The sequence below is a fragment of the Aspergillus chevalieri genome, chromosome 5 (genome assembly GCF_016861735.1).
Source record: "Aspergillus chevalieri M1 DNA, chromosome 5, nearly complete sequence".
NCBI classification, from domain to species: Eukaryota; Fungi; Ascomycota; class Eurotiomycetes; order Eurotiales; family Aspergillaceae; genus Aspergillus; species Aspergillus chevalieri.
In genome coordinates this window covers 701,395-727,693 of record NC_057366.1, presented here as the reverse complement: position 1 = coordinate 727,693, position 26,299 = coordinate 701,395, and the positions used below count along the sequence as shown (strand labels likewise).

The following is a 26,299-nucleotide window of genomic DNA, read 5'->3' as shown; positions in this document are numbered from 1 at the left end:
TCCACGGGCTCGCGAGCACCTGGCGCATACTCCTCCGTTGCGACTGGCGTGAAGCAGATTCTCCAGACCGAAGGCGTCCCCGGCTTCTACCGGGGACTTCTCCCAGCACTTTTCGGTGTCAGCCATGGCGCTCTACAATTCATGGCGTATGAGCAGTTGAAAATCTACCGCTCCAAGATGACCACAAGACCCACCTATTTATCCTCCTCCGACAACCACGCCGCTAAAAACCCAGACCACAGGCGCACACTTGGAAATATCGACTTCTTCGTTATTTCCGGTCTGTCCAAAACGTTCGCCGGATGCGTGACATATCCGTACCAGGTCCTGCGATCTCGGCTACAGACCTACGACGCCCATCTCGTGTATCGGGGCGCGAGGGATGCGATTGCGCAGATCTGGGCGCGAGAGGGTCTGGCGGGATTCTACAAGGGCTTGGGGCCGAATCTGTTTCGGGTGTTGCCGAGTACGTGGGTGACGTTTCTGGTATATGAGAATACTAAGGTGTACTTACCGCGGTTGGTGTCTTGATAAAAGTGTATATATGTGTACGATACTTCTATTGGCCCTCTCAGGCTTATGTCTCAGAAAAGAATTGCGTTTTCTGCATCTTCACATACAATTGCAAGTCTCACAATGGCAGGTGTATGACCGCGGAAGGAATAGTAGACACTTTCTGTGCAACCGGCGATACCATCATGCTGGTTTTATGTCTAATTCATGCAAGAACGTTCCATTATGACCAACCAGCTTACACTGGAGTACAGAGTTTACATTGATGTCATATCAGATTACATGAGAGTCGACGTACTTGCACAAGTATATTAAAACGGGGCCATAAAAAGCAAAATCCAAACTTTATCTCGTGCAAATAATCCTGCATCTATATGCATCTTGAACTCGATTCCGATTCCGATCCCGATCACTGTGGATCTCGCTTGATCTACGAAGTACTCCCAAGTAATGTACGTACTCTGTAGATGGCCACGTTCTGACTAACAGTTTCATACATACGAATGCGAATACCTGACTAGCTAGTTTGACGCTAATGCAACAAAAAACGACTCCGGCGCTAGTATATACTGCAATATAGCATATGAGAAGACCAAGTGACATGACATGTCTGCTATCCCTCTACTGTTGGAACCTCTATCTCTACCATTGAAACGAAACAGAATGAAACGAGACCATTTGATATATCAACTCCGAAACCGAAACCTGAATCTGGGCTTGGAAAATCAAGGCAACAAAACAGACACAAATGAGCATACAGGATAGGTATCATATGAGCATAACATCCGAAACATCAGTGATAACATCGCCGAAATGGTATAACAGGTGATTCAAGACAAAAGTAATTGGTATACGGGTATTTGAAAAGGGGTATGAGAAAAGAAAAAAGTGAGTGGGGAAGAAGAGAAGAAATAGAGAGAAAAGAGAAAGAAGAAAGAAGAGTACTAATGCTCCCTCCTAGCCAAATAATAATGCGCCATGTCATCCTCATCACTGCTCCCCGTGTAGGTCGACGAGGCGTACTCATAGCTGTCCCGACGCATCTGATGGTCATCAGCCTGGAACCGTCTCCCCGAGGATGCAGACGAAGAAGATTTGGAAGAAGGCGAAATCTTGCGATCTTTGCCCCGACCCTTGATCCCCTTGTTACTGTTCTTGTATAGCGCGGCAAAGTAGCCCCATAATTCTCGGTCTTGTGGGTTCATGAAGTCTCCGTCGACTGCGGTCGCGAACTTGGCGGTCAGAGTCTGAAGGGTGGAAGCGTGGAACTTGTTTTGGTGGGACTGTGGGATAGATTGAGGTTTAGAATCTGACACGTCCAATGTTAGGCACAAAGGAGGAAAAGGAGGGACTAACCTTGAGGTTACCAAGCTGGGTGAATTGTTTTCCACAGTTGTCCAGGAGACATCTAAAGGGCTTTTCTTCCCTGTGGGTGATCTGGTGTGCGCGGACGTTGCCCCGTTGGGCGAAGCGTTTGTGACAGATTTCACATGAGAAGGGCTTTTCTCCGGTATGACGGCGTTGATGAGTCTAATGTTAGGTTAGATGATAGTTCAACGTCAAGGAAAGATCCGATAGTAACATACCCTCAGATTGCCTAGTTGCGAGAAGCGTTGTCCACAGCCGGGTTCCTTGCAGAACTGTAAATACATTAGCCAACATGATCCCCTTTGCTTGATTTAGACAGTGATTACTCACGAAAGGCTTGTCTCCAGTGTGCGCTCTCATATGGATATCCAAATGAGTCTTCTGGGCGAAGCTTTTCCCACAGTGCGGTAGCGTACAGGTGTACTTTCTTCTCTTCCCAGAGCGAGACATCGGCTCGTCAACCATCAAGCCCCCACGAGGAGTCATAGATGACGCCGCAGCCATAGGATAACTCGGAGGAGAGAAAACACCGGCATTCCCGTGGGTCAACTGTTGCAACGGAGGCAACGACTGCTGAGTTGTTGTCGGCTCAGAACTAGCCCGGGACTGAATGGCCTTCATGAGGACATCGACATTCGTAGAGAAATCGATCTCGCTGGCAGACTTGTCCTGTGACGCTGCTCCGTTAGTGCTCTGTTGAGATGCAGAGATGGCCTTTGCTAATGAGTCTTTGCCCACTTGATTGATGGCATTTTTGGCTGGTCGGATGTCGGGAACGCCCTGGAACGGCGGTGATTCTGATGACAGGCGGACGGGCTGCGGATGAAGCGGTGGCTGCTGAGGAGCTGGAACGAAGAAATGCGGTTGGTACGGGCTGGGATGGGACTGAGATGGCGCTGGAGGCTGTAGCGTTGGTTGCTGTGGCTGTGGCTGCTGTTGCTGTTGCTGAGCATGATGATGCTGATGAGGATTGCTGAGAGGGGGCGGCGGGTGATGCTGAGGATGTTGAGGATGACCAAAGCTGTACGGAGCAGTAGAAGACGAGTGGAATGACAGAGGAAACGAGGTGGTCGTAGGATAGAAGTAGTTAGGACTCATGTGAGGATGGAGAATGCGACGAGAAGCCATGGCGCCCGTTGGATGCCCGGGGAATTCGTAAGACACGGGTTCTGCGGTTTCCATCTCGACGGTCTTGTGTTTCCTTCTCGTTGCTGTTGAACTCTGTTCCTGATGCTGTCTCTCAAGGTTTGAGGATGCAGAACCAGCAACCCTAAGACAGACAACTGTCCAGAAGAGTACAGTTCAGCCGTGACTTTGTCTTTTGAACAGATAGGTCAATGCGGACAGATGAGTGAGAGAGGAAATAAGCAATAAGGACAACGATGAAAAAAAGAAAGTCTGGTATAGAACAGTCAAAAAGCAAAGAAAAGGTTAAATAAATGTCGAAAAAGAAAAATAAATCCCCGCGAATGCGCCTGTGCCTGCGTTTGGGTCCGAGTCTTTATAGATCTAGGGTCGATGCGACAGAGAAGTGAAGAAGAGAGATCGAGTTGGGTGTATTAGGGTCTGGTCTTGGTGTATAGAGCAGAAGTACAGAGCAGTAGAGAGTCTGGATTATGCACCGACGAGGCGATCCCGAAGTTGATATACATTCCGGCTCTTACAGCCAACCCACTTCGGCACCCTTTTTCTTTTTTTTTTTTTGCCTCTACTTTTTTTATTTTAATTTTCATCTTGTTTTGGACCCAGGACAGTGGAAGCAGCGGGGGTGGACTCAGTGACAGGGATTATCGGGCCAGTTTGGACTCGTAGTTGAGCTGAAATCGAAGTGTCCAATGAGAAAATTCAGGGACGATACGATCTGCAAAGCATCAGACAAACAAAAATCATCATCATAAATAATAATATAACAATAATAATAATAAAAAGGAGAGCTTAATATTTGATCGTATTTACCCGTACATACATACATTCATACATACATACAGTGTTATAATATTTCAACCCACGCCAAGTGGAGCCAAGTCTTACAGATACCTATACCAAAATACAAATACAGTAGTTCAAGGCCGGCCAATCGCGGAAGCTGAGTGGACATTCCGATCGGGCTGACAATCACGCACCGCAGTGACGGGACTCGATAGTTCGTTGTCAGTAATGCACTTGTTTGCTGTTGTATCATCGTACGGGTACAGTAGAATAGGAGAGTGCTCTATTCCGTAGACTGTACAGATTCAGTACAGGCAATCACTTGACTCCAGCCGATACCGCGCGTCTTCTCTCGAAATGGTTCTGATCTTACATCCCCCGGCCATCCACGCAGGCACTGCAGGAGCTGATTGGTTCATCTCGTGGCGTGGGCGCTTCCAATCAGATCGACAATAATATGTTCAACAGAGTGCGTACGGAGTGTTCGGTGACGACCATGACCCTCAGCTTATTGAATCGATCAGAACGGGTCAATGGTGAAATACCGAGTATGGAGTATGGAGTACTATGGAGTAATATTAGCTTGGGTCGGTAGCCTTCAGCATAGACCAATGACATCTAGTTGCGGCAGGATAATTTTAACATATTCCGTACTCGGCGTATTTGTACGGGAGAGTCCTTACTTTGAGCGGGTTCATCCGTCTGAAGTATCAATTCGAATCCCATCACTTCCTAACGAATAATCCCTGTGATAAGAAGATCATTCCGCATCGTGATATTTCTTCTCTGAATAGTTCATCAGTCAGCACCGGACAGGGTTTGGCCGGGACAAACTACTCGACGGACCGCCGCGGGCGATCAATAGTCTGTGTGCGTATTTCCAGGATCCACCGGGGAATGTAATTTAATTATTACCTTACATATGGATAGCCGCGACTGGCGACAAGATCTCCCGGTGAGAGACGGAGCCTTCCGATCGATCTTTTTGTACATAGTGTTATTCTCCTGATTCATTTCAATTTCTGTGGCGATGAACTGCTCCTAATTAGTCCGGGGATAGATCACTGGCCTCACTGGACACGGAAGACGCATGGCGATGTCCAGCCTCTGTAGATCCATTCTGCTGTGTATGTATTTGTATACCGAGAGTACAAGTACTGAGGATGTACTTGTCCTGTGCAAACGAGGCTCAAACAAAGACCGTTGTGTAACCATCCCATTCTACATGTATATTTTTTCCTGACCGCTAGACAATCATTTGTCCTGTCAACTGTCGTTATCCGTGCCTACTCGTGGGCGGGAGATCGGTCGATAGCCCAGAAAGAGAAAAAAGGACGGATTTGACGGAACAAAGTGATGGATCACATCGGTTTCTCTTTCAATGTAATAATGAGAATAATGTACAAGTACTGCCCCTTTTCATTTCTTTTTCTGCGCGGGCCGGACCTTGTTGGGCTGACACTGACAGGGTATTGACCATAGTTTGTCTTGCGGATTGCATTCTCCGATCGACTGGTTGAGGTCGATCGTTGTCTTGTACTTTGGTATATGATCGCATACTTTACCAGTATATTATTTTATATAAATTAAATCTGAAATCCGAGTACGACCGATCTCATCACCATTATTACCAACCTCCGTACGGACTACGGAGTATGTACTGCTCAATCTGTGGGGGTCACATGGGCAGATCTGCGAATTTATCCCGTTAGCCGCCCATCGCCCTGGAAATTCGGCGGCTAATGAGGAAAAAGAAAAAAAATTCGCTCCGTTTTACTTTAACGGAATACGCTTCCTGCATAGGTACGTAACTGTTTGGATGTGGGCAATCCGCTGCCTCGTGATCTTCAAGGTACCGACCGGATCTGCCAAGCAGCATTTCTGTCCAATTCTTCGAACCTTCCTAGCAGATATTATATGAAGAAAGCATTTCTTCCAAATACAAAGTCAATACCAGTATCATTATTATATATCTGCAAATATCTTCTATAATATGCAGTACTCTGTATACGGAGTACTCCGTCCACAGCAGACAATAAGGTCACCAGAACGTTACATAAGTTTAAACGCAAAAGGCTATGGGCAGCACCCGTATAATCATCCTTCTTGTCCAATGAAACTGGTGGGGAACTGCTTGCGGGTGAGTACAAGTCCAGTATCGAAGGCTGGGTCGGATACTCTCCCGAATGAAAGCGCGGGTTTACGTATCGCCCGTCACGCTCGGACCTGAATTGTATTTAGCGGGGTCAAGTGATGTCTATCTCTGCAGTTCGGGGTTGGGTGGATGCATCACCGAGCTACGCCAGCAAGATGGACAAGCTATTGCAGATTGATAAGGGGTGGGCAATCATGTCCGTGAGGGAGACAGAGCTACAGGAGACGCGCGCAACGATGGTAGCTGTGGCCATTGAGAGGTCCGCAAGCCGGCTGTCACCATTGAGGATGCAGGACATTCAGGTGCAGCAGTGAGAATTTGATCGCTGATTTGGGAGCCCAGTCACAGTAATTGGGGCAGATGGATAGGGAACCCATAGCTCCTTGAATGTATTTATCTGCAGCGAGGATTTGTTGTTCATGGAAGCAGACTTCGTGAGAGAATGTTACTGAGCAGTACGCGATGCCGAAGACAAGTGGGAGGCGTACACGAAATGACAGTGGTTATCTCGTCTAAACCCCGTCGCCACTTATACGCAATTTGCCTGTGATAAACTTTGAACCCAGGAGTTCGCATTGCTGTTTATCCGATGGCCGTGGCTAGGGCACCGTGTAATCGGCCGGCAGTATCAGTTATCCAACATATCCAACCCATGCCGCGGCGGCCCCGGTTAGTCACTTGCAACCTGGTAGTTCTCATATCCTATATGGCAAGCAAACTGTGTTGCAACACTGAGAAATTCGGTATATTGAACGGTAAGAGAAAAGATCAAGATATGGCACCGTGTTGCATTGGGAATTACTTTGTCCCTTGAGTCTGACTCATTCGAGGTTGGCATAATCCATCTGGAATTCAAAGCGCAGTCCAATGAGGCATGGCTTTATAATGATGAGATGAACGGGATGTCTCACATAGCCTGCTGAGACTTGCCGACGTTGTGCATCCTGTCTTTGGATGGCCACGAGACCGAGCATGGGAAGGTCAACAGACTAGATGGACGGCACAATTATTTCCTCCTGCAGTTGTGCCTGAAATCATTTGGATGCCAAATTTGCTGTTCATAGTAGTATGCGAGTCAATCAGCGCGAGGGACTTATGTCATTTGAAGGAATGTTTGGAGTGGAAAGAACCCCTGGGCCCCACATATCATTCACGGTAGCTTCCGTACCATCCAGGAAGGCGCCGAAGTAGGAAGTACGCCTCAATGCCTTCGTAGGCCACAGCCAGCCAGTGCGACTGCCGTAGGACTGCGACTTCCCTGGCATCCTAATGTAGAATACCTTTTTCTCGTAGTGCCCGGAAAGTTTCAAGGATGATTCTTCAAACTCCCGATCGTCCATACTTTAGAAAAAAAAATATCGTATGGTTTTGATCCTCACAGATCTCTTTGATACATCCTTTTTGAGGGGTGTTACTTACCATTATCAGCAACAACGATTACCGAGAATTTTGAATCAGCATCAAAATGGCCCACTACAGGCTTGGGGTAACGACGACTGCGGATGATGGTAAGTCAGAGTTTCAAAAGTTGATAGAGAAAGATTTAGAGAATCCCTGAGAGATCGCAAGGGAAATTTTTGGGTTGGCTCGTCCTTGTGCTTGTGATTCTCCTAGCTGTATATGCAGCCGCACTTTTCCTGAAGAAATGGTAAGTATCTCAACCTTGTTGTCCAGCCATGAACATTTGCTGATCCATCCGTCTTGACTGTATAGGATCAATGGGCCAGAAGACAAAACGAACATCATCATTGGGGACGTCGGCGCAATGGATAGATGGATAGAGGCGAAGGAGAGTAAAGGTAACGGAGATCTTCAAGACCGGCTAATAGTACATGCTAATCATCTATCAGTTCGGATTTGTGGTCCGTTGCGTGCAAAATGGATACAAGGGAGTACCAAGAACGCCGACAACACCAGGAATGGGAGCGACAAGGGGAGAGACAGCGTCACGAGACGGAAAGGCAGCAATGGCAACAACAGCGGGAAGAGAATACAAATAACTATCAGGCGACAGAAGAAAGTGGTGACGCGAGCACAAACCATTCACCATCAAGCTCGCAGAGTCCCCCTTTTGACCCGAACAACATCCGTTTGACTAGACTCATTGGAGGTGGTGCTGTAAAGTAACGTACCATGTTTTTCTGTGTCATGTCATTATTAAAGCGCGGGCTTCTTTCCATGACTCGATTTATAGTTATTTGTTTCGATGAGACCATGAAGCTACAATTCTTTCTTCGCTATTCCGTCAGAATACGAATGATGCAGCTGTGTCATACTCCATAATTAGTTAACTAACTAGTAGTGCTAAGTAACACCAGGATGACCCTTTTGAGGTTCACAACTACCCGACTTAATTGCTTTATCTCCAGCCAACACTATTTTCGAGTCTTTATCTACCAAGAGCTCGGAGAGGATTGGTACAAGCACATAAGTGAAACCAAAAACCTCCAAAAACTCACAAAAATCCTCCTCTCAGGCCGGTCGTTCATAGATAGAGCCAATCTTCTCTCGTTACACTGCTGGATGCAGTAACGAAAAGGTGATTGACATGCGATGACTCGAGTCTCAGTTGGAAGATTCTGGCCACATTCAACTTGCGCAACTTGTACGCTGGCAAATATTCTGGCGGCTATCTGAGCTTTTGAGAAAGCGCAATATAGAATGGTCTCAGAAAGCCGTTAGCAGATATCCAAGGCCATTGGATCACCCAAAGAAAGGCATATGTTCAAGAGAAGATCCAAGCTTTGCACAAGTCTATAGCACTCTCTTCTACTAACCCAGAAGACAAAGAAATGACCATGGAAACATCCCAGTTTAGCACATATGAGGAAGAACTCCAACAGCTAGAAAAGCAACTATAGCATCATGCCCGAATATACTAAAAACTAGAGGAAGCATAGCTACATGCTCTCAAGAGACGGCCTTTAGGGCATACAGAAGGGATCCCAATTGGTACCTCTGCACATGGCTGCGCCAGGACTGTGCTGGACGTGGTGGTTGCTGCGGGCGAGAATGCGGATGCTGTGAGAGGCCTCGGACAGCAAAACAACATCATCAAGAAGATATATATGGAATCGAGGCCTTTGCACCAGCGCTTGTGGCTGCTGCATTCGTTACCCGGGGAGAGATTGGTATTGATCATGATAAGAAAAAGGGAAGTGATATGGAAGATTTTCCATTTGCTATTGCTGTTTCCAGGCCAAAATCTTATTCTTGGAAAATCTATCGTGCGTATATTTCTGGGTTGAGTTTTCTGGAAGAGTTGGGCTTGTTTGGGTACTTCTGGTGACGAGTCTGCTTTTACTTGCTTTTATATAGCTAGACTTAGTACCTTGAGACATTCTAGATATTGAACTGCCCTGCTCTTTAACTATACAGTTCATACCTACACAAAATGCCTGTTTTCGATGCTCATCTCAGAAAGAGACACTACAGAGTACTCCAGGCCTCCGTATACTATTTCCAGTGATTTGGCGCAACCCTAACCTGTTCTCCAGAAGATGCAAAAGTACATGCATTGCCCATGACTCAGTCGTCCTACCCGAGTACCCCGTATATATACACCATGCATTACAGAAATACAAGTAATACCCAAAAAAACTTGGCCATAGCTGACCGCATCATCCCCAGTTACCAATCACAGCATTCCCGATTGTGATTTGCGTACGCGGACCTTGGAAAATACAGTAGTTTCCTCCGCTAAGTGTAATACAAACTGCTTGTAAGCCAAGCCAAGGTAGGAGGAGCATCCATACCAGATCGGGTAAAAGGTGAATACGACCCTGCAATGCTTGCTTTGCTCTGTACTCCGTGCTTGCATCGTAGTACTGCACAGTCCGCGTACTGAATACTCGACTCGGTCGAGTCAAGGGAGGGTACTGTAGGCAGAGCGAGGCTGAGGCTGAGGCTGAGGCTGATTGAACGTGTGGTGTGAAATGAAGTAAAGTACGTGATCCCTGTTTGCTTACGGCTGAAGTATCATGTGAGGTGAAGGAAAAAGAAATGCATAATGCAGGATATTCCCGCAAGTCACACGCCTGGGAATCAAATCGTCATTTCAAATCAGGATTATCGGAATTATTTTTGTACTGGTAACTCCGTGGACATGTATCTGCTGCATAATTTACATTTGTCATTATTGTGATCTCCATTATCACCGTGATCGAAACTGATATCTCGCCTGGCGTGTTTCTAGCATGGTAAACGGAGTACATAACATAATACTGGCATTATTTCCGGAGTAGTCCGTAGAACGTGATGCTGAACAAAGTTAAGGTTGACAGATTGAGGTATCTCATAAATTAGAACTTTCGGGAACTAGATTCAACACCTTTTGCTTGCTTTTTGCCCCTGAATTTTTTTTCCCCCTCTTTTGCCTGTGATAGCCTCGATCTACTTCGAAAAAGCAACGGACAGGGTCTCAAGAGAACAGTACCACATACTAGAGACCATGTGCGGTATCCTCACAAGGCACCTTAGCCGCACCTCGATTCCAAAAATATCAATTCCTCTAGTAGTAGTAGCATTCCGTACTTTCAGTTTTTAAGTCTCAAATCTGTTTTCATTGAGGGATCACTAAGTAGCATTTCTTAAACGGTAAAAGGCCTTTGACAATCGAACGCAGAAACCCAAGCCAAGATTGAACCAGCTACTACAGACTCAGAAAAATGACTAGAGAAAATGGAGAAACAGTGCATAAACATAACGCAGACCGAAGAAACAGAATTACACCAAGAGTCACACTTGCGCCGAAGCTTCCGATCGTCAAATTCCCATCACCGTCCAGTGTACGTCGCGTATCTAATTGCCTTTGTTAACAATCATTCCCAGATGAAAGATAGAAGAGAACTCACCTCCAGATCCGTGCCCGCATATCACCACTGCCAGTAGCGAACAAGTTGCCAGTCGGACTGGGCGCAACCGAAATAACTACATTGTCACAGGTTAGAGCTTTCCTCTGAGAGAACTTGAATGCAACTCACCAGAGTTCTTGTGGCCCTGAAGCATCATCTGGGCATTACCAGTAACCGGGTCCCAGAATTGAACACCACGGTCCTTCGAACCGCTCATCACCCAGTGTCCATCAGGCGTAAGGCAAACGCTGAGCACAAAGTCCTGCCATGTCTGTTAATATCGAACGAATGGAACAAGGAAAACATGGGCTTACCTTGTGGCCCTCGAACGTCCGCACACACTTGCCGGGCTTGACACTGCCGCTGTTGTATCCCCGGGGAACATTGAGCTCCCACAATTTGATGGTCTTGTCAAGACTGCCGCTGACAAGGTCGCGGCCGTTCGGTGCAAAAGCAACCGAGTACACACTGTCCCGGTGGCCATCAGGGGTCTCCAGGCGCTCGACCAGGTAGCCGGTCGTGGTATCCCAGACACGGACACTCTTGTCCAACGATCCTGCAGCCACATAGTGTCCATCCGGAGACATGGCAACAGTGGTCACACCATCCTCAATGCTGAGGGTGTACACCAACTTGCCATCAAGGATATCCCAGAGGCGTACAGTCTTATCACCGCTGCCTGATGCGATATAGCGACCGTTGCCGGCAAAGTCGAGAGAGTAGATATCTTGCTCGTGTCCGGTGAAAACATGCTTGATCGTCCGGGCGGCGATGTCCCAAACCTTTTAGCGTGAGAAAATTAGTATCAATCAACCCATGATAACCAAGTCAAGACCGGGAAACAGGGAACATACTCGAATCTGTTTGTCCTCAGCTCCGGTAGCCAGATATTTGCCGTCAGGACTGAAACAGACGCTGCGGATGTAAAGATCTCCATCCTTGTCGACGCTCTCATCCTGCAGAATAGCAACGTTCTGTCCAGTGGTCACATCGAAGATTTGCGCAGACCGGTTGCAGCCAGTAGCCAAATACTTGCCATCACGGCTGAAGCGAACACAGCAAACGACACTGTCGTGCACAAGGTGGTGCACCAATTCCACATCCAGCACGCGCTGCACCTCGGGATTGAAAATCGCATACCAGTCAGCACCCTCGCGCTTTTGCGAAGCAGGGAGATCATCGGGGTTCCAGTTTGCCAGCATGTTGCCTGGTCGCTCCCGAATCATTGCCTGGCCAGGAGGGGTGGGGCGAGCGATCTGAGGCGACGCGCGGGGGTCAGGATAAGCCATCTGATGAGTCTGCTGCGGGGTAGCTGGACCGGGGGGAGCACGCGGCCTCTTGGGACCAGGGGAAGCTGTAGGAGGCGGAGGAGGATAGCCTGTACGAATTGGAAAAATCACGATGATCCGCGTCAGCCATCAGGGAACTATGGCGAAAAAACGATTACATACCATTCACAGCAGCACCTGGCTGGTGTTTCCCAGAGCTCTGCGGCTCTGGCAGTGCTCCTGGTTGAGCCACGGAAGCTGGCTGCTGAACAGTATGTTGCTGGGGAGGCTTCTGATCTAGAGATTGGGCAGGATCGGGAGCACTACCTCCTTGATTGGCCATGATTCCACCAAACAGATTACTGGGACCATGGCCCAATGCCGGGGGTGGCGCCTGAGAAGGGCCAGCATGCTGTGCCGGGCCAGCGATATGGGTCGAAACAGTCTGGACACCGCGTGATTCCAGCTCATGTCGCAGCATTCGAATCTCCGCCTCGTAGCTGAACAGAAAAGTCCGACCGTTAGAAAATGATTCGCGCAACCTTTCCAACTCTAAAAGATAGTTTCTGGAGGTATCACGAACTCTTGCTTCATCTTAACCTGCGCTGCTTCCAAAGCAAAGACCTTCTGGCGAATCATTTCCATCTCCTGTAGCTGGCCGGTTACTGTTGCGTCTAGTCAGTTAACCAGGGAACTCGACAGGTAACTCTGTGAGTGCCTTCAAAGCATGAGAGAGGGGAGATATCACGAAAAGGTCGAAGCATGACCGCGTCATCGATTCACGAACAGTCGCAACACGGGATGGGGCAAAAGGGACAAAGCCAAACAAGGATGTAGAACATAGAGAAAAGAAACTTATACACACATTGATGCTCAAATTCTCCCGTGCTCCTCGACTGATTCTCAAACTCCTGGCGTAGCTGGTCCAGCAACTCCGTCAAACGGGAGTTGGGAGCGGGAACCATCCCGCGATGAGCGTTGTACATCGCGCGTGTTGGTGGTTGGTTTCGACCGCTTGATCAAGAAGAGTTGTGGCAGAGAACCACGATAGCAAAACGGACGGAATAGAAAAGGCAATGGCTTGCGACAACGGCGACGATGGAGTGGGTCGACGGTGGAGGGAGGTAGGTAGGAATAGCGACACACACGAGACTGTTGGGAAGTCAGTGCTGCCACCTAACACAGCGCGCAGGGACAAGAACCCGCTGTGACAAGGTCAAGAGTTGTGGCGATAGAACAGGCGGCGGTGGATAAAAAAAGAAAGCAAAGGTGAGAGGGAGGGGGAAAAGGTGACAGACAGTTCAAAGCAAGTCGGAGATCAGGGCTGGGCTGGGCTCGGGCGGCTGCGGCTCGGTGTTGGCGCGAGAAGCGAAAGGCGGTTAGACGAAAAGTGCGGCTGCGGCAGCTTCGGGACAGTGGGTCATAGCTACACTAGTCTGTCTTGCCATTCTGGGACTAATACGTCACATGACTTCGTACTCGTCGGTATGCACAGAGTACTTCGAGAGTACTTCGTAGATACATCTATGAGCCCATCTTGACCATTCATTTGTGACTCGTCCTCTGCTAGGCGCATTCTTACAGTCTACTCTGTACCAATCGATCATTTCGACCGACCCAGCCAGCTGGTAAATCATCGGTGCAACCTCACTTTTTCTATTCAGAATTCTGTGCTTCACCCCATGAGACAATGCGTGGTGGATGTTCGGAACATGGCTGCATCGATTCCATGATGCACATGCATCAAGCGGTTACAGAATTTAAAGCATAGAACCTTTGGGGTTGGTTTCAGCGTGGTATGACAGGTTACGAAGTACAAAGTCAGATATCGAGCCAGCTCCATGACACGAGTGATGCTGTGCTCTCTGCATTATCATGCATTCTCATCTACTATCTTCTGCGTTCCCCGTGGCGCATACAAGTGGTAATACTCCGTAAATGCAGTGCCAGATGGAAATTTGATATCACATGACCTCAACCGCCCCCAGACTCAGAAAGCCCAATCAGATAAGGCCATGCGAACGGTACCTGGCAGTAGTGAAGGATCCCGTACGGGTACGTGTATGGATACTCTTATTGTCGTGTCAAGTACAGAGTGCTCGTATGTACATAGTAGTATGTGGCAGTAGATAATCATTTGGTATGTACCTTCTAAAACCCTCAATTGTGTACATGTACGGATGCAGTAACATTCTAGATGGCCGAAAGGAGTCGGCATATTATCGCCGCCCTCGCGCAACGGAACGGCTTGGAGAGTTCCGCCTGGTGTGATGGACTCTTATTACTAAAACAACAAATCCCTTCTGCTCCTCACCTTCTCCCTCCGCATCCCCAATTCTTCGTCTTCGTCATCTCCCTGTTGTTCTCGTGCCTGGTCAATCCTTAAATCAACTTGGTCAGGTTGTCATTCTATCCTCTTTCTCTCCGCTTTCCTGAATTTCTCTGCCCCTATACGACTGGCCGTGGCTAAAGAACAACTTGCACCATGGATATCGCCCTTGAAATCTGGGACACCTTCATTGGTGATCGCCTATATTCAGCGCTTCTTCCTACCTCGCTGTCCTCCTCAGCCACTGTCCCTGGCTTCACCAATGTCGCCAACAGCACTCTGTCGCTTTTCGGCGCGACGCAGCCTTTCGTCTACGAGCCTGCCACGCAACTGATCTATCTCGAGCCTTCGAAGTATGCGTATATGAGCGCCTGGCCTCGAAACAACATTTACCGTCAATTCCTCAGTTTCTTCTTGATCGTCTGGTATGTCGCAATTTCTTTTTCTCTCGACTTCTTAGAGATTGATGCTAACATTGAATCTTGTAAAGGATTTTCGGTCTGATCACATATTTTATTTGCGCCTCCCTCTCCTACATTTTCATCTGGGACAAGTCGACCGTCCATCACCCGAAGTTCCTCAAGAACCAGATTCCCATGGAAATCAAGCAGACCATGGAGTCCATGCCCATTATGTCTCTACTCACTGCGCCTTTCTTGGTCGCGGAAGTCCGTGGTTACGCAAAACTCTATGACTCGTTCTCGGATGAGCCGTTCTGGGGCTACAGCTTCATTCAATTCCCGCTGTTCATCGCGTTCACCGATCTCTGCATCTACTGGATCCACCGTGGCTTGCACCACCCTTCGATTTACAAGACCTTGCACAAGCCTCACCACAAGTGGATCATGCCTAGCCCCTTCGCATCGCATGCTTTCCACCCTATGGACGGCTGGTCGCAGAGTGTACCCTACCACCTATTCCCGTTCATTTTCCCTCTCCAAAAGCTCGCATACGTTTTCCTCTTCGGTTTCATCAATCTCTGGACCGTCTTGATCCACGACGGTGAATACGTTGCCAACAGCCCCGTGATCAACGGAGCCGCCTGCCACACCATGCACCATCTCTACTTCAACTACAACTACGGGCAGTTCACCACCCTGTGGGACCGCTTGGGCGGTAGCTACCGGAAGCCGAACGAAGAACTTTTCCGTCGTGAGACAAAGATGGACCAGAAGGAATGGCAGAGACAGACCAAGGAGATGGAGTCTATCCTCAGGGACGTCGAGGGCGAGGATGACCGCAAGTACTTGGCTGAGGAAGAGACAAAGAAAGAGCTCTGATGCATCACTGTGTGCGTCGACAACCTGGCTCCATGGAGCCGTTTAGCTTTTCTACACTCGCATGTGTTCATATTGAGGTTCTACTATCTTGCATGGCTGGTTGGAGTGACCGTCCCCGGAGTTTAAAAAGAACGAGAATAAAAAAAAGAACCCCATTGATATGCAAGATGCTTGTGAAGCTCCCTGTCTGCATGCTTGGGCTTTTTTGAAAAGAAAGTGAGTTACGATTTCATGCTTTGGCACATTATTAATATTTTTAATCAAGGCCTGTAACAATATCGGTTTAGTACATTAATCATCTTGCTTCTTGTGATATATTTACTTCTTTCATGTGTTCTGCTTTATGCCAATTCTCGTGTATATATTTTCTTTTTGGAAAGGAGCCGAAGCATTTCAAAGATCAGTTATAGAAACTTAAATTTCAAGTCAATCCAAAAGAAAACTCCAGTTCTATTGTCTCATGTTCCCCTAATACTTAATATGATAAGACTACAAATGTATAAGAGAGACTTGTGATGAAAACGGGTACCAAACTGATTATATAGATAATCTACCCTAATTAACCAGACCACTGCAGCTTATTGACCCGCCGCATCAGTATCCGCAACATCCAAATCCCCATCATTAGAATCCGGCACAGGAGCACCAGCAGAAGCAGCAGGCTGAACCGGTTGCGGCGGCGCAACCGCCCCAACCGGCGTCGCACCCGCCATAGCCTCCGCAATGAACGCCTCTTCAACCGCAGCCTTCCGCCGGAACACCCTGAGCCAGCGACGACCCCACTGCCTCAGAATCCCATCTTCGGGCAAGCCACCACTCCCGTCCCCGCGCTCCATCTGCTCATCGTTACTGCCGCTGGCGATCGAGACAAGCGAGTCCTCCGTAATCTTGAAAAGGGCCTGCATGTCAGCCTTTTCGCGGTGAAGGGTGTCGTCGATGACGCTGAGCTGGGGTTCGTAGAGACCCGGTTGGACGCGGGCAGCGACGATTTGGCGGAGGCGGTTGGTGACTTTGCCGATCGTCGCGGCGACCATTTCGTAGATTTCGGTTCTGGCGAGGATGTTGCCTGCGTTGAGGTTTTCGACGAGGGCCCATTCGATGACGGAGAGGGGGGTGAGGATGGTGTAGTTGAGGAGTTTGTCGATGATGTTAATTGCGATGCCTGGTTGGTCGGTCCAGTATTCCATGACCGAGGTTACGATTTGGTTGCGTGTGCGGGAGGATTGCGGGCCGATTGCTAGGAGGCGTTCCTTGTTGCGCTCGATGCAGGAGAGGACGTGGGAGAGGGATTTGGCGCCGACGAAGCAGATGGAGGTGACGAAGGCGTCGGTGGATGGGAGCATGGGGTCTTCGACGCCGTGTTCCTTGGCTTGTCCTTCGATCGAGGTGATAATCGGTTGGATTTCTTCGTCACCGGCCTTCTTGCGGATGAGTTGCATGAGTTCCCGGCCTTCGTTGGCGTACGGTGTAGCTAGCATGCGTCAATCAGCAATCTTAAACAGTTAGGGTATACAAGACTCACTGTCTACTGAGTACTTGAAATCAGGAATGTCCTTTTCCTTTCCTTCAGTAATCAAGTCTTGATAAGGATCTGGAAGGGTGCCTCGAATGCGCTGCGCAAAACTCAACCGAATCTCCTTGTCAATGGCTCCAGTAATGAAAGACATCTTGGGGTGAACAATGGGGAGATCAAGATCATCGATCCTAGTCAGCATTAGCAATATGTCCAGAGCAATCCTTGTCGATACTTACCATTCACTCCACTTCCAAGTAAAACCAAAGTTACTCAAATGATGAGAGAACCAATCCAAGAACCGATGACTGAGGTCCAAATCCATCACCTCCAAGTCTCGGTACAGGAAACGGATCGCGCGCCCCAGACTGGGCGCGATAGCAGCAGGCGCAATCTTGCAGCACTCAGTCAGCACTGAGTGGTAGTAAACGAGCTTATGCTCCGGAGTTGGGAGTTGGTATAGTTGAGAGAACACTGCATCAACAGCGACGTCTTCCGGTTTCCATGTTGGGCGATCCTGGGGAAGTTCGCGGAGTCGGTCAAAGGGCGTTGCACGCTTCACGAAAGTATGAGGCGTGAAGTAGCAGTCAACATCGATCAGGAACTTGGCCGTCGCGATACGGTTGAAGTCGAGGAGGTTGATGGTGTCGACCAGGGAATCGCGCAACAAAGAGGATGTGATGTCAGACAATGGAGGTACCGTTTCCACTTCCTGGTTTGCGTATACCGATAGATAGACCTCGGGGAAGATCGCTCTGGCACCATTCAGGACAGGGTTGGGAACGGTGATTTGCGGGAAAGCGTGTTTTGTCCCTGGTTCCAAAGGCTTCTGCTCCTCCCCCCCTTCCGGAGGGATGTTCCAAGGACGAGGAAGGCACACCAATTCCCAATTCCGACTGGACTCAGCCTGGAGTTGTGTCTGGAGGAGACTAATAATGCTCGGTGTAGCGACGGGCTCTTCACCTTCCTTGGCAAACGGCTTGACCAGGTCGACAAGCGCATGGGGAGTGGAAGCGATAATGTCCGTCTTCTCCAGGAGAGCGTTTGCATGGCCCTCGAAGCCAGTCGCCGGAGACGCCATCACGTAGGGGATAGTGAAAAGGATGATCTTGACCAGCTCGAGTCCTAGCAACTGAATCCCGATTGTCAGCAAATCGTTATATTAAACACCAAATAATGACCATGGGAACAATGCATACGTCTTCAGAAGACGCCGTCTGTTGATCGACCGCGCGCGCGAACAGCTCCTCCAGCAACGGGAAGATCCCATCACCCTCGAAGATGAATTGAAGACAACCGAGAAAGCGCACGAGGAGCTTAACTTCCCGCCAAGCACCGATATTGATATAGTTCTGCAGAGCGCTGCTAGCTTTCTGAAGCACCTCAGCCACAAGCTCCGACCTCTGACTGTTGGTAACCAAAACCGTGGCCGCGACAAAGGGAATCTTCAACGGTTGCTCGATGGCGCTGTCAAAAAGATCGTACTGTTAGCCACCCACAATAATGCGCAAGCAGTCGCGGGCAAGCTCCTCCAAAACATACAGTTCAATAGTAGCATCGATATAAGTATTTCTCAATTCCTCATCCTCGTAGTTCTCCGCGACGGTCTTTGCAATGTACGCGACATCGTCCTCTACCCGTCGAACGACCTATATCCACAATAAATGGTCAGAATTGAATATAGCCTGAGCAATTCGACGTCGCGAGGATTCGTACCGATTCCGCAATCGTGAATAGCAGCCTCCGCACTCTGCCAGAGAGAGGTTCTTCGTATCTTCGGCGTTGCTGACGGCGGTCATAGTCGTCATCGTCTGTAAAAACAAGAGAAAATGTAAGCGGCTCATGTAAAGCAAACTATAAAGCATTGGTACAGCAATTCATGACAATTACTGACCTCTATAACGCCTCTTGCGTCCACCACCACCCCTGGGGGGACCATTATACCGGCGCTCGTAGTCGGCCATATGCGCGGAGCTATTTCTCTTTATTATCTCCTTATTTTTTTCTCGCCCAGATGATTCTCAATTGTAGAGTTCCGTTTATTATTTCAGATGCGATAGGGCGTAAATACCAAAGCTTTTGGAGCTCTTTCCAGTTATGCGCGCAGAACGCTAAACAGCACCAATAATCGCTGCGGAAGTCCGGGACTGCGGCTGCTCCGTTCCGATCATTACATAATACGCTGCAGCTTGAAGAAAGCAAGGCATTCTAAGATATTGATAGATACTACTATGTAGGAATGGCAAAGAATTGAGATACCCAAAGCAGTCTCTAGGCTGGATTTGCAACCAGAGACAAGGAAGGCAACAGAACGGAATCAACCAAGATTTCCAGAGACCATTGAACACAACACCGCGAATGAATAACTCAGTATACGCCTCGAAGGTATTTGACAAATGGAAATGGAAGAAACAAATAGTCTGCTTTCTGGATTGAAGAAGACTTGTAGCCTCATGGTTGGGTCACATCAAACAAGCCACTATGCCGAGCCATGGAAGCGAATGAAACCGGGGTCCATAACAGAGAACATGATATAACACAACAGCAACGAACAAAAAAGCGATGTAAAAAGAGAGGGAAAAAAAAAAAAAAAAGGCGGGGGGAAAAGGGTCTCTAGAGCCGCAAGTCTGGAATAAGTCCACCAATACATATATTTAAAAAAAGGCACATCACGCACATGTGCAACCAAGCAAGAAGAAGAAAAAAAGAAAAATAGAAATCCTCATGAAATCTGACCCATGTACAGGACGCTCATCCCTCCATACTTCTCAACATGACTTGCAGCAATCTGATTCCCATGGCCCCTTCATTCGAGATATGAAGCTATGCCGACTTACATCCCGGAAGGCAGACTCACGCAGATAAGGGTATCACTTTTTCCTCCCAAGAGCTGTCTCAGACACCTCGAAAAAAACGAAACTCCAGGCTATAAATCCCATCCCCCCATGCGCGAAATGTCATGATTCCATTTCCCCACCATCATGACATGGATGACACTTCTTTTTTTTGTTGTTTTTCGTCTTTTTTTCCCTTTTGATCTTCCCCAGAGAAACCAGCTCTCAGATGCTTCGCCAAAGGAGAGAGGACTACAGATCCGAAGAAATCTTTTCCAAACTCAGAAACCGCCCGATGCAAGGTAAGAAAAGAAAAAGAACTCGTACTGCATAACGGTAGAAGAAAAGGGCATCCCTTTGCCTTCTCCGCGCACATATGCAAAGAATAGCACTCTGAACAAGCGTACAATTCGTGAGCATCACACTCAGACTCAGTCGAGGCGTGCCATCATTTGTTCCTTTGAAAGCGGCTTGAAGGAATCAATATCGAGCCCACGAGCGGCGAGAGCAGGTCGTGCGTGAGGAGGAACCAGTCGGTGGTTCATAGAAGGAGCGATAGAGAGTTCTAGTAGAGATTGTCAGTATTCAAAAGACGAAACCAAAAATAAAATTGAGAAAAACATACCATGCCGGGAGAAGTCGAAAAGGTTAGGCAGATCCCGCGGCGCGGCTTCGGGGTGCCGCGAATCCGGCAATTTGGTGTTGGGGTCCCGAAGCTCATCGAAGAAAGGATGGCACATTGCTTCAATCGCAGACAGACGTTGTGTAGGCGTGTATTCCAATAGAGCCGAAATCAGATCAATAGCCTCATGCGGAGCTCTCCGGAAAACCTAAGAGTATATTGTCAATATGGTTAAGGTAAATATGGACGGTGAGCGGGGAATTGTCTACCTTATTGAAAGGATGAGGCTTGATCTGAGGGAAGCGATGTTCCATGTAGTTGGGGTTCATGGTCCGAATCTGTTCCCGAGTAGGGGTTCCAAGGACCTTAATGATCTCCACAAGTTGATCGATTCCTGATTCTCCTGGGAAGAGCGGCTGTCCCAACATTAATTCGGCCATCACACAGCCCGTGGACCACACATCTAGTAATTTGGTTAGTCAACTGACAAGATCGGGTAGGACCAAAAGAAGGAGAGGGCAAGCAGGCCGGGGATCGGAAATACCAATCTTCGTTGTGTAGTTGGTTGCGCCGAAAATCAACTCGGGCGCACGGTAGTACCGCGAACAGATGTAAGAGACGTTGGGCTCATTTTCAACAAGGATCTTGGCGGACCCGAAATCGCAGAGTTTCAGAATACCAGAGTGCTGATCAAGGAGAAGATTCTGAGGCTTGATGTCTCGGTGACAGATGCCTTGAGAATGGATGTAGGCCAGGGAGCGGAAGAGCTGGTAGATGTAGAGCTTGACCTCCAACATCGGCATGGTTGTCTTCATCTTGTTGAAGTATCGCGACGCCCGGTAGACGGTCTCAGGAACGAATTCGAGGACAAGGTTGAGGTACACTTCATCTTTCTACCTAGGTGTTAACATCGAACCGGATTAAGGGGACGGAGGAAGACATACCCTCTCACCGTTCGAGTAGTAGAATGCCTTCAATTCCACAATGTTGGGATGGCGAACAATCCGCATGATTTGCAATTCACGGTTCTATGATTGAGTCAGCGACGTCGACGACGGCACCGGTTTCCGTTGCAGACCACACCCGTGTGGCCTGTCGTATGACTTACCTTGAAACGCTTATCTTGCAGAACCCGTTTGATGGCCGCATCTTCACCGCTGGGCATCATCTTGGTCTGGAAAACGACACCGAACGACCCATTTCCAACGATCTTGCATTGTGTGTAGGAGATCTCCTTCATTTCTCCGGACAGCCCATCTTGGACCTTTTCGCGGACGACCTCTGCTTGGTGGGGAAATAAACTCGTGTCAGTATATACAGCCAACAAGATAATGACGCCATTGGGTCTAGAAAGCGATAGAAAAATTAAGCAGGAACAGGAAATCGTCTCTTACCACCCATGCGCAGACCTGAAAACATTGAGGGCTTATTTTGTGACATCACGAGAGACTTGCGGGGATGACGGTGGGCGGCAAGGTGGACAGTGCTATCGAGAGTATGGACGACTGTCGTATTTCAAGAGCGGAGGACAGAAAAGAGGCGGTCAATAAAAAGAACAATAGCTGCGAGGTTCGATTCGGGCAGCTACTTTTGATCGCTAGATGGAGCACTAATCGGATCTGCCCTGGGATATGCGGAATATCCGAACGAAAGAAGTAATGGGAGTGGGTGTGGTGTGGTGGATGTTGAGTGGAGGTGCGCGTGAGACCCAAAGGTTGAGGAGCTGAGAAAGCGGACTGGGCTGCGGGACGGACAAATCGCAAGAAGTTATTGGGTGGGAGGAGAAAGGCTCAAGACCAAAAAGGGCCAGATAAGAACCAATCGAGTTGAATAGAGTGCCAATAGTACCGACACCAGACAAATAGACCACCGCAAGGACTTCAGGTAGAAGGGAAGGTAGGAAGAAAGAATGCGGATTCAACCAAAGGGGAATATGAAGGAGAGGAGGGGGAGGGGAGGAAGAAGATCAGTATCCGTGACCAGTTCGGATACTTAATAAAAAAAAAAAAGTAAAAAGGGAAAAAAAGAGGAATAATTAAGGGGCGATATTCACGGCTCACCAGTTAGGTGAGAATGGGCGATTTAGCCGGATAATAAATTTCTGAAATAATGTAGGAGAGGGGGTGGTGGAAAGAGAAGAGGAAGAGAAGGAGAAGGCAGAAAGAGGGAGACGGAGGAGCAGGTGACGTTGGTCCAGCGACGAAGCCCGAACACGCGAGGGCTGCAGGAACGCCGGGAATATGAAGAGAGCAACCCGGAACAAAGACAACCAGAATGAAGATTTAAATTACTCTATTCGAGTAAAGTATGTGAGAGAAAGGAATTGGAAAAAGGACAATTAATCCGGTGGTTGTCTGGGGGAGGGAACGAAAAATGGAGGATGCAAGAGATCCGGTGCGGAAGCGCCTGTCCCAATATCTAGTTCGTGGGCGGCGGGTTTTGGAGAGGCAATTTGGAGGGAGCAATACAGAATAGAAAAGAGAATGAGGAAATAGAAGAGGGGCAAAGAAGTAGGAGAGCAGGAAATTGGCACGTTTACTATTATTTTCTACTTGATTTACTGGCCGCTACGACAAGCAATTACTCCGTACAGGGTGACCATAATAATAGAAAAGAAGGTTGTCATAGTTTAAAGCCCAGTGCACAGAGCTGCTGGTGGCAGTGTGTGGAGAGGCACCATGAAAGTAGGTCAATGGCTGGGGGAGGGCCCAAGTCGGATTGCTCTTTACGGCCGCCGGCATATGGGGACATGGGTTTGGGCATTCAAACTGAAAAGAAAAGAAAAAAAATTATACATGATTGTATACGGATTACTCCATACGATGTATTGGAGTTGCAAAATGAATTTGGATTTCTCCATGAAAATAAAACATTTCTGGCCAATATCATACTGAGAAAAAAAGAGGGACACATGACCAAAAATACAGCATGGTATCGGCCGTACCAGTATGTACTATTAAATTGGTACTGTAGTAGTAAGCGGGGCATGGGTCAAGTATGGAGCCAGTAATAATGTAATAAATCTCATACTGAAATTAACGCTAAAATTATGCCGCCCTTACTTCTCCAACAGGAAGCAAGGTGTGTTCATGCATATGTACTTTGATAAAGAAGATAGCATTAAGATATGCTCCAGCTGAAATACACATAGATACATTTAAGTACAGAATACATATAGAGTTGCACATGCGAATGCCAGCCCAATTACCATTGATGACGGCGGCTGTGGACGGAACATTTTGTAGCCGACCTTCAACAATCGATTATCACTTCTAAGCGCGGGAGAAGACCGTATGTCGTCGGTTAGCAAGTGAGGACGGATCGGGCATATACGGTAAGTTAAAATTGTGATTTTTCGTTCATTTTTCAATTCTCTTTTCTTCCATCAGTCCATGCCATTATGTCTGGGTTTCGTCATTTTCCGAGGACTTGGTTAGATTCCGACGTTACCAAGGAACTGCCATGAAGAATTGCAGCCACGTTCCTCGATGCCATAGCAGTTCTTTTCTTCTTTTTTTTTTCGCAGCTACTATATATCCTTTCACCCCTAAATGCTCATTTGCTTTTGTCAAAAATGTATGTAAAATAGACTAGTCTCGGTAATTATGGGGTCTTAATCTGCCAAAATTACCCCTGGTATTAAGCTAGTACAGTACCGACACAAAATAGGAACAGCCATGAAGTCACAGCCACTGGTCTGGTTGCCGCTAGACCGAATCCAGGCTAGTGCAGAGGAAGAGGGCCAGTTACACCCCTGTAACGTCCTGCGGATTGAACCATCAAGTGTCGGGTGACCAGCAACGATTTTCCCCCGCAGGGAGCATCATTATTGGTTGTTTTTGCTAATGGGCTGAGGCTTGAGTGGTCAGTCGCTTATACGGTGTAATTTACGACGTCACCATACAATTGCCTAGTATCTGTACCATGGACAGTTCCTCCAATTGTAGGCCAACGCATCTTGGCTTTGACGTCATGGGCCTCGTGAATAACTACTCATTACATCTTATGCGAGAGGCTTAACCATGGGAATACTGTTTCTGGTAAAATTTGGGGGATATTAGAGAGTGCATAATATTATTCCGTTCGTCGTACTGCTCTATCCGCTACCAATTACGACTGCGGTAATAGAGTAGTCAATGGTTAACCGTAGAACTACCAGGCACGGCTAGAGCTTGCAGTCCCAGTTGCCTATGTACTGGTATGCGCGAGGAGCTCGGGGCGTCTTATGGACAGTGCGGTCTTGGCCAACGAAGATCTATGTAAAGTCTTAAATGCAGGTCAGATGAATGGCATGTCACAGTACAGAGTATGACCTCGTTCTGCATATAGAAGTCCTGAGAATCGAGAGATTTTCCCCTCTTCATCGATTACTGCATGGGTCCTTTTGCATCAATTGAGGCTGTTTCCGACAGTCATGTGAGCGGACAGCCTGACATTCCTCCTAGTATTCGAAACAAAAACTTACATAAATAAACTCAGGAATTGCGCCGCATGCTACGTATGTAGCTGTAGCTTATTCTGGAGTTGGCCTTGGGATTGTGATACAGCTCATGCTGTCTTTCCGATGAATGGCAGCTGACACGCAAAGGACTGGTCTGGTTTGATTGCTCAAATGTTGATTCGCTTAATCAACCCTGATACATTTCAAGGATGGGCTTTATCAGAGTAGCACCCAAGCAATCAACACCTCAGGAGAGAAGTCTTGTGCTGCGCCATGATCAGGAGATACTCGATACTTCATTGGTTGTTTCATGGATACCCGTCTGCTATGCATGCTTGACATGACGCTGTGAAACCCGAAAAAGTACTTCGGCTGTAACCAATAATGCGCAGATAGGGGATTTTCACGTTCAATGAACGAAAATTTGCTGAGAGACCCTGGCATGGATGACTACTCTGTATGTCTCCAACGTATAACCATCAATATTATCGTCGGCAACAGACATTCCCTTCGCTCATTCGCCCTACTCAGTAGGAAACACAAACGAATCGAATCCAGACTTACGCATGATTGGCACTCGTGGACCTCAGGAACGATGGTAACCACAGGAAACTGATCTCACTATCATCTGACGTTATCTAGGGTTCGACCTGTCACGAGCTACGATGTACTCGTGCAGCATTCTTATGTTAGACAGCATAAGAGAAGCGAAGAATCTAGGGCAGTGCCATTCCCTTGGTCGTGACACCAAAAAGTCAGATATGCAGTACTGTTCGTTTTGTGTACCTCTCCACCTACTGTACGAAGTATACAGCTCCAACATGGGCTACATCCGAAATTGTTGGCCAATTTGAAACACAACCAATATCATTCGAGTCCCAGATTTAAAAACGAACCTTGGTTCTCGAGTATTTTCAATCAATCACCGGTTGCAGACAATTTGTACCTCAGACTCGGAGGCCAATAATGACAGACTCCGAAGTAGAATATCGGGAACGAAGATCCACCGCAATTTCGTCCCGCTGTCGGTAATTTGTTGGCTGATGAGTCCTCCGTATTATTCAAGGAGAGCCATTTAATTGAGTCACATGACACAGGACAATCCCATCGTTTAAGAAAAATCTGCATGTTAGTGAATGCCGCTATGCGCGAAATAAGACTCGACCGGAGGTCAAGGAATGATGTCATCGTGGA

General features: G+C 47.9%; 6 protein-coding genes across 6 annotated transcripts; 2 read left to right on the top strand and 4 right to left on the bottom strand.

Moving 5' to 3' along the window:
- Nucleotides 1-1,457: 1,457 nt before the first annotated feature.
- On the bottom strand, nt 1,458-3,063 carry ACHE_50260S (C2H2-type zinc finger protein; the record flags this gene model as incomplete). The annotated part of the gene is made up of 4 exons (XM_043279956.1): nt 1,458-1,796; nt 1,870-2,043; nt 2,100-2,153; nt 2,212-3,063. 4 exons carry the CDS (start codon nt 3,061-3,063, stop codon nt 1,458-1,460), a joined length of 1,419 nt encoding a protein of 472 aa, XP_043137584.1.
- A 4,780-nt stretch (nt 3,064-7,843) lies between these two features.
- Nucleotides 7,844-8,092, top strand: ACHE_50259A (uncharacterized protein; the record flags this gene model as incomplete). Its single annotated transcript, XM_043279955.1, has 1 exon — nt 7,844-8,092. One exon carries the CDS (start codon nt 7,844-7,846, stop codon nt 8,090-8,092), a length of 249 nt encoding a protein of 82 aa, XP_043137583.1.
- Nucleotides 8,093-10,740: 2,648 nt separating this feature from the next.
- Nucleotides 10,741-13,072, bottom strand: rcoA (putative transcriptional repressor TupA/RocA; the record flags this gene model as incomplete). Its single annotated transcript, XM_043279954.1, has 8 exons — nt 10,741-10,765; nt 10,819-10,894; nt 10,948-11,080; nt 11,133-11,600; nt 11,673-12,196; nt 12,270-12,586; nt 12,670-12,751; nt 12,952-13,072. The coding sequence occupies 8 exons, from the start codon at nt 13,070-13,072 to the stop codon at nt 10,741-10,743; spliced, it is 1,746 nt and encodes a 581-aa protein (XP_043137582.1).
- Nucleotides 13,073-14,571: 1,499 nt separating this feature from the next.
- On the top strand, nt 14,572-15,695 carry ERG3_1 (sterol desaturase family protein; the record flags this gene model as incomplete). The annotated part of the gene is made up of 2 exons (XM_043279953.1): nt 14,572-14,840; nt 14,906-15,695. 2 exons carry the CDS (start codon nt 14,572-14,574, stop codon nt 15,693-15,695), a joined length of 1,059 nt encoding a protein of 352 aa, XP_043137581.1.
- A 578-nt stretch (nt 15,696-16,273) lies between these two features.
- On the bottom strand, nt 16,274-19,172 carry ACHE_50256S (NCBP1 family protein; the record flags this gene model as incomplete). The annotated part of the gene is made up of 7 exons (XM_043279951.1): nt 16,274-17,166; nt 17,218-17,399; nt 17,448-18,340; nt 18,408-18,675; nt 18,751-18,857; nt 18,925-19,019; nt 19,103-19,172. The coding sequence occupies 7 exons, from the start codon at nt 19,170-19,172 to the stop codon at nt 16,274-16,276; spliced, it is 2,508 nt and encodes an 835-aa protein (XP_043137580.1).
- A 1,301-nt stretch (nt 19,173-20,473) lies between these two features.
- RIM11 (GSK family serine/threonine-protein kinase) lies at nt 20,474-21,904 on the bottom strand (the record flags this gene model as incomplete). The annotated part of the gene is made up of 6 exons (XM_043279950.1): nt 20,474-20,607; nt 20,668-20,872; nt 20,934-21,127; nt 21,209-21,557; nt 21,609-21,692; nt 21,773-21,904. 6 exons carry the CDS (start codon nt 21,902-21,904, stop codon nt 20,474-20,476), a joined length of 1,098 nt encoding a protein of 365 aa, XP_043137579.1.
- Between the last annotated feature and the right edge of the window lie 4,395 nt (nt 21,905-26,299).